At 38.5% G+C, this 8356-nt stretch overlaps 1 protein-coding gene across 1 annotated transcript in view; it reads left to right on the forward strand.

Moving 5' to 3' along the window:
- Nucleotides 1-7604, forward strand: part of LOC107689325 (kinesin-like protein KIF26B) — a 55334-nt gene extending 47730 nt beyond the window's left edge. Inside the window, exons 5-6 of the mRNA XM_016487273.1 lie at nt 5647-5816; nt 7394-7604. Of these exons, the coding sequence (XP_016342759.1) occupies nt 5647-5816; nt 7394-7445 (222 nt within the window). The 3' untranslated portion in view covers nt 7446-7604. The remainder of the gene's footprint in view (nt 1-5646; nt 5817-7393) is intronic.
- Nucleotides 7605-8356: the final 752 nt, after the last annotated feature.

Genomic DNA, 8356 nt, shown 5'->3' on the forward strand with positions numbered 1-8356 from the left:
GCCCGGAGTCGTCACATGTGGTTGCCGCAAGCCCTCCGGCCACGCCGTTCTCAAGCCTGCCCGTTGCTGCTCACTGAAGCCCGCCGCCGCTCACTCTAGCCCGCAGGCCTCCGCTCACTGAAGCCCGCCGCCGCTCACTCTAGCCCGCAGGCCTCCGCTCACTCAAGGCCGCCGTGTGTGACGCTGTGTGTGAGACGGCATTACAGTATGGTAAGGGGCGTAACATTTCCGTCACACACTTGAGGTATTCGGCCAATCACAACGTACTGGATAGCTGGCCAATCAGAGCACACCCCGCTTTTCAGACAAATGAGCTTCGTAAAAATTGACGCGTTTCAGAAAGGCGGGGCATAGAGGAGAAACAATAATGTACAGTATGTGGAAAATAATGTGTTTTTTAACCTTAAACCGCATAAACACATTTCATTACACCAAATACACAAAATAATGTTCTTGGCATCAACATCATATGACCCCTTTAAGCCTGTAAAACCTAAAATGTTGATGCCATAGTTTTTTTACGGTAAAGTTCTGGCAACCACAGCTGCCAGTTTTTACTGTAAATATAACAGATTTTTTTTACACTGTAGCAAACATGATGCAGAATTGTAATTTGAATTTCTATAAGTATGTAGAATAAAAATGAATGGAATTTCAAAGAAATTTGTATGAATAATTTTTAACTAGAAAAATTTAAAGGTTGACTTGACAAAGCCTTGTTTGAAAATGTAAAATAAGTGATCATTTAATTGATGGATAGACGGATGAATAGACGAATAGAAAGATGGATGGACAGATAGAAAGATTAATTGATTGACTGATGGATGGATGGATGGATGGGCAGATAGATTGATTGATTGATGGATGAATAGATAAATAGAAAGATGGACGATGGATGGAAGGATAGATGAATAGAAAAACAGATGGAAGGATAGATGGGCAGATTTGATGGATGAATAGATGAATAGAAAGATGGATGGATGGACAGATCGACAGATTGATGGATAGATGGATGAATAAATGAATAGAAAGATGGAAGGATGTATTGAGGAACAGATGGATGGATGGATGGACAGATGGATACAAAAATGGGTGAGCTTATGGATAGGCAAATAGAAAGACGGATGGATGGATGGACGGACAGTCAGTAGGTTGGTCAAAATCCATCTATCGATTGACTGATGAATGAATGAATGAATCAATCAATCAATCAATCAATCAATCAATCAATCAATCAATCGATCAATCAATCAATCAATCAATCAATCAATCAATCAATCAATCAATCAATCAATCAATCAATCAATCAATCAATCAATCAATCAATCAATCAATCAATCGATAGATGGATTATGAATTTGCTGAGTTGAACTTCTTTGAGTTGCAATTTAGTAAATTAATTTTCCTCTATTCAAACTCATATTTAGATTCCTGTGGAATGTGGCCATTCAAATGTAAATTTTTCATATTCACACTAACTACTGTACTAAGATACTTACTGTACTTTTTTATACTGTACCTCAGTGAAAAACATGTGTCATTCCTTTTTAGCATATCCCATGGTTTTATTTCTTTCTGCAGCCCATCTCCAGTGTGCTATTCCTATCCAGGACTGTAAGTCCAGTTTTCCATCCCATCTGAATTGAGAAGTGAATGTGAACTGTCACAGACAGATATAGAGAGCGCTCAAGGGATGGTGAAGAATAGTTAACATATCCAGGAAAGGAGTATCCAGGCAGTGCAGTGGGTTCCGGCTTTAATTATGATGAATGAAGAAGTCTCTTCTTGTGGGTGTGCAGGGGGGCCGCTGGGGAAATGGGTGGAAAGAAACCTCCACTCAAGGGCTTCTTTTTAGATCCTTCCATTCCTCTCTTGGGTATTTCTGCTGCATCAGGAAACTTCCATTCTTACAAATGTTCTCTACCTTCCTCATCCATCACACCTGCACTTGGCCCCGGTCTCATGCAAACCTGGAGCCCGTGTAGTCACACGGGGTGGCCGGCCTGCTGTTGAAACACATGAAATGAGACATCCATAAAATTACAAGAGCTGGATATTGATTTCACACATGCACAGGGGCGTACTTGGCAATCCGTCATCTGCGGTGAAGTTGCTATAATTGTGCTCAGGGCATTCTAATATGCTTGAATAAATCACTAGAGTGATATTTTTCTGCAATATTGAGATTGCTCTCTTTAGTATTTGCAATTTTATAACATACTAAGACATTATATATCACATTTATCTTCTCAAGATTTAAAGTTCATAAAATACAGTATCCTCTATTGATAATCTGCATCTCTTTTTCCAAAATAAGACTTGATTAGCGTTAGACAATTCTTTGCATGGATATGAACAATCTGCTGTATAATTCCATAAAAATACGGATTGTGTCAATTACTGTAGATGACAATAAGATTAGATTAGTATTTATTTTTCAAAGGCAATTAGATTAATATATATATATTTTATAATTTAATAACAGATATTTTAACATGCATTGTTCCTAAACTGATCCCTTTCTTTTCTTTTCTTTTCTTTTTTTATTTGTTTATTAATTACTAACCAGTTGTAAGTTTGAAAAAAAAAAAAAATTTTTAAGAATACAAAGCGCTAAATTTATAACTTAAATTTTCTTTTCTTTTTTTATTTGTTTATTAATTACTAACCAGTTGTAAGTTTGAAAAAAAAAAAATTTTTAAGAATACAAAGCGCTAAATTTATAACTTAAATATATGGGATAGCGTAAACATATTCTTTTTGTTCATATAAAAAAAACTGTAAGAAAACATTTACAGTGCATTATTTGTAACTGGAGAACTTGGACAGAAGACTTACAATGTAACCAGCTATCTGTTGATCTTCGAATAACCTTTATCTGGCTGATATCAGCAATGCTAAGACTTTTAATTTGGCTTTACAAAGCCATATGGACCAGCAAAAAGAGTATGAAGGTCAAAGTCAATGTCAAACAGTTAAACATGGATGGATAGATGGATGGGGGCATTACATTTGGGCAAACAAAGGGCTACTATCAGACAGAGGAGAGAGAGGAGAAGTAAGTGAGGCAGGAGAATGGATGGAGAGATGATGGGAGGATGGGCTGAGAGGTGCAATCTGTGCTCTTGGCACTGCTGGTATTTGATGCTCCTTCTTCTCATTCCTGCACAACAGATGGCAAATCAGCCGTAGGTTCCCAAAAGATTTGACTGGCTGTGAGCAGGGCTGAGTCATTTCAATGCTGCCATTGAGGATAGAATTGCCATTTAGCTCAATGAAAATAAACATTCACTGAAGATTCATTAAAGTTTTTTCATAAAGTCCATATTTGTACACTTTTATTGCATTATTTGGTTTATGAGATTTTTTTGAGAATTAAACAGGCTGTTTTTGTTACTGTAACTTTAAAGGAATAGTTCACCCAAAAATGAAAATTTGCTGAAATACTCACCCTAAGGCCATCCAAGATGTAGATGAGCTTCTTCATCAGAACAGATTTGGAGAATTTTTTTCCATCACTTGCTTACCAGTGGATCCTCTGCAGTGAATGGGTGCCGTCAGAATGAGAGTCTAAACAGCTGATAAAAACATCACAATAATCCACAAGTAATCCACACCAGTCCAGTCCATCATTTAACGTCTTGTGAAGTGAAAAGCTGCGTGTTTGTAAGAAACAAATTTATCATGACTTCTGGCTACCTTTGGACTCTCATTCTGATGGCACCCATTCACTGCAGAGGATCCATTGGTGAGCGAATGATGTAAGGCTACATTTCTTCAAATCTTCTGATAAAGAAACAAACTCATTTACATCTTGGATGGCTTGAGGGTGAATACATTTTCAGCACATTTTCATTTTTGGGTGAACTGTTTCTTTAAGACTTCTAAATTATCCGTTATGATTGACTGTTTCTGAACACTTAATAGGCTTATATATGTTAATTTGCTCATGAATCTGGCTTCAAAACACCCATTTTTGCGGCTTAGTTTCCATAATTGTTCTGGCTTGGCTTGGGGTGGGAGATTTGCGTGATCAGAATTAGATAATGACTATTATATCATCAGATCATCGCTTGATAAGTGTGCACCGAATGAGCAGGATTTAGCTTTATGTAGAAGCTTAATCCATTCATTAATAAGGTATAAAAGCTTTTTAATATTTCTCATATTGCCCTCTGTACTAGGCCTTCTAGACTGACCCGTTCTTCACTATGTAGTAGGATAATACTGTTTATGATGACCAGTTATATAAAACTGATTATTTGTTGGCAAATGATCAATATTGTGTTCATTATTAGCTGCACATTATCAGGTTTATTAATGGTTTGTGGTTATTCCCGTGACATTTCATTCCAGACGTTTAACTCCAACAGTTGTCAAATGCGAACACACCTACTGTCACATGGATGTCTGCCCAGACCAATGCAGTGTTAAGGAACTGTAGTGAGTGCAGACACTGCTAAATATACCTGTCAGTCATGTGCTATCACGGAGTATTTTTAAACAGCTGTGCATTTTGCCATCATACCTGCAGCCAGACTGAAATAACACATGCGAGGCTGTGAAGACACCATGAGCCTTTGGCTGTGAACACCTCAGGTTAAACTCACTCATTCTCCGAGGTGTGAAAGTCACTGTTGGTACTGGTCGTCTTTAATTTGATGAGATATGTTGTGCAGAAACAAATCACAATTGGCTGTTTCTTCAAATTCTGCTACTTTTATGTTCCAGGGGTTCATATTTATTACAATTTTACATTTCATTTTTGTTGTTTTAGTATTCATGTATAATTAGTCATTTTTATAAAGATCACATTAAAATCAGTCTTAAAAATTTGTTACAAAACTTGTTAGATTCATCATTATATTAATAGTTTTGTAATGTATTACTTGTGTATACATACATACATATATATACACACACACACACACATACATACATGACCAAATTGTCTTGTGATGCATGTATGTCCAATGCTGGACATTTTTATCAACAAATGCACAGATCTGGATTCTCTCACTGTCCATCCAAGCTTATCTGGGTGATATTTTCCTACATTTGTGAAGCATTCTGGGTAAACACACAGAGGGCGGCTGGTTCACTGTACAGCACAGCTCATCCTCCTCAGGGACTCGTGTGTCCTTATTTGGGGCGAAACGACAGACCCCGGCCCACAGCAACAGCAGTGCCCTCACCATCTATTTACAGCCGGGGCAGGGGAGGGTGTCCGGATTATTTCCAAATCTCCCTGAGTGGGTCTGGCTGAATGCTTGTTTAAGAAAGCCAGCCGTGCTGTTGGCCCTTCACAGCGCAATTATCAGGGCTGTTTCTCATGACTCACATCTAAGCTGAGTTGTTTATCTGAAGGCCTGGCAGAATCTGTGCTAAACTTATTCTCCACCACTGCGTGACTCGGGACGCTTTCCAGAGAGACGCTGCTGTAGTTCAAACACAAATAGAATGAGTTTTCACCCCTTTTCCCATGCATATCAGGGAAAATAGGTGTCATGGGGGACATAAAATACTAAACTGAGAACATTACCTGAGCTATACTGCATTTGTTTATCTGTAAATAGAGTCATTTGCTCTTATTTAGTTGGCCGTTTTGCAGATTTGTTTTTAATACCCATGTTTACTTGCATACAGATTTCTCAGATGGTGTCAGAAGGCAACCGGGAGGGTCTTAATGAAGCCGCGCTCAACCGCTATAACACCGACCGACCCAGTGCATACAGCAGCCCTGCTGCTCCACCTCCTGCCCCGGTCACCACAGCGCCCTCCAGTGGCACCTCCGCTGCTGCATCCTTCTTTGCCAGGTAAGACTCTGGGTTTTATGTCACATGACCTCACTATGCTGCATACTTAGATCAGCAGGCTGTGGTTTGTTACAATTCTGTGCTACACTTTTAAAAATAAAACTTCTTTTTTTTTTTTTTTGCCATGAGGAACCTTTCACATGCATAGAACCTTTCCATTTCACAAAAGGTTCTTTAAAGTGAAAAGGGATTCTTTAGATTTTTAAAATGTTCTTCACACTAAGAAAAAATGGTTATTTTAAGAATGTTTCACAGAAAGGTTCTTTAGGGAACCAAAAATGATTCTTCGAAAACATCCTTTTGGAAACTTTATTTTTAAGAGTGTACATCTGCTTTTGAATTACTGTCAGAGTATGTGCTGCATTTGATGAAATACATATCTTGGCTGTTAATCAGGTATGTTCTGTAAGTGTGCAGGTGTGTTGGATACAATCTGGACATTAGCATTGTTATTTGACCTACTGTGCTATGTTGCTGTTATGGCTTCGTAGGATAGTAACGTGTCCATTGGATGCATACTTGAGAATCTTAGCTGAAGTAGTACGTCATATGGTTATTTTTGGCGTACTGTTTCATGCATACTGCACATTTGGCAACATAAGCTTGTTAAGCCAGATTCACATGAATCTGTTCTGGGTAAAAACTGAAACAGTTTTTAGCACCACTCACTGAACATTTTACTTTGAAAGTGTTGTGAAATGTAAAAGAAACAAAGTAATATCATTTTGCAGAAATGTCACAGCAGGCATGTTTTTCCAATGAGCCTGGGCTGGGATTTGAGCAAACTACTCATCAGTTGTATAGTTTTTGACACTAATGAGGAAGTACACATATTCAAACATAGGATCAGTAAGTTTTGACAGTTGAATCAAATCACAAATTAGATTAATTAGTTCAAATAAAAATATTCCATGTAGCATGAATGCTAATTTGCTCAGCTAAAAAGTGACAGCTTTCATGTAATGTTGTCCAATGAAAAAGCACAATGCTAATTTCACACAGCAGCCAATGATTTGTAGTCACCATATAAGATTTATTCTGTTAGCATTCTAGATTGATTCAAAAACACATGATTCAAGTAGACAAGAGATAGATTTATTGAATTTTATCTACTAAAATGAGTCCTTCCTACTATAAGAGAGCGTAGTCTTAAGAAATGACAGCTTCCCTTGAGCAAGCTGCCCTTCTGCGGCATTTTGCACCATGGTCTGAATATCTGATGAGCTTGAATCACATCTGTAGCCAGCATAAAAACTCTGTCTGTCTTTTCACAGTCATACAGGTGGTGTAAGGGATTCAGGGTCAAACACTGAGAGTGTTTGCATGTCCTCTCGAGTTCGATCCTTCACTCGCACTCATCGTCACAGTTGTCTGTTGTCAACAGGACATTTCTCACATGTGCAAACATACTTGCACAAATGCACAGGCACTGGCTGGTGTTGTCACAGTAATGGTGTCAAATGAGATGCTCGGATCACCGGGTGACCTTTTTCCCATAGCTGTCTCTCTGTAAAGAATCATCCAATCTAGTGTGAATCATTTGCTGCTAAGATTGTGTGTATTGTCTTTTGAAACAGGCATTATGTCATACTGTACTATGGGAAAGACATCCTCTCCTCAGTCAAGTGATTCGTGCTCTGGTCTCTGTTGCCCGGTGGGGCCGTGAGGGGGCGAGGATATAGATCATGGGCTTTTATCTGAGCTGGAGTCGAGTGCTGGAAGATAGCGGGAGACGAATGGCTCATGTGAAACCTAAAAACCTCTCGTTTTCGTGAGAGCCTCTAATAAATCAGGTCTTCTACAGCAGCTGGATTTTATGAATTTATTTGTATCAGAGGGCTACAGCTGTGGTGGCACTGTGATTTTATCTTCCTCTGCTCCATCTTATTCTTTGTACCCACTGCTTAGATGCCAGAAGACAGGCCAAAACGAAAGGAAGGAATCCTGCCTTTCAGTTAAAGCAAAGCAGGGTTTCTGCAGGTTTTATGAAGGTCAATTTAAGACTTTTTTAAGACTAAGTAAAGAAAATTTAAGGACCAGATTGAAGGAAGCACATTATAATATGTCAGTATATTCTATATAAATGTCTAGCGAGCAGAAAATGAGTTGTATGAGCAAGAGCTTGAAAATACAACTTCCAACAGATCTTCATTATTTTTTAATTCATTTGACAAAAAAAGCTTAACTAGAATATGAGAGTAACTTTTACTGTACACTACCTTCTGATCACACTGTCATCCAGGTGAAATCCTTTCACACGCTTTGTCTGAGAACATACCCTCAGCATGTTTCTAAACGGAGACTTTAACATGGCTTTGGGGTATCACTAATCTTCCTGTCACAATCTCAAACATCTGCGGTTTGATTCGTTGTCCTCAGGTCAGAGGAAGCAAAGCCCTTTCGGAAGTTAAGATAGTGTGACAGTAGTGCTAACCTCAGCTTTAACTTTAGCAGGAGACGCATCTCCCTTTGATGTCATTTGGGTGAAATAAGATACTAATCTAGCTCACTTTAGACGCCGCACTAGTTGATATGTTAGA

The sequence above is a fragment of the Sinocyclocheilus anshuiensis genome, unplaced genomic scaffold (genome assembly GCF_001515605.1).
Source record: "Sinocyclocheilus anshuiensis isolate Anshui unplaced genomic scaffold, SAMN03320099.WGS_v1.1 scaffold1006, whole genome shotgun sequence".
Lineage (NCBI taxonomy): Eukaryota > Metazoa > Chordata > Actinopteri > Cypriniformes > Cyprinidae > Sinocyclocheilus > Sinocyclocheilus anshuiensis.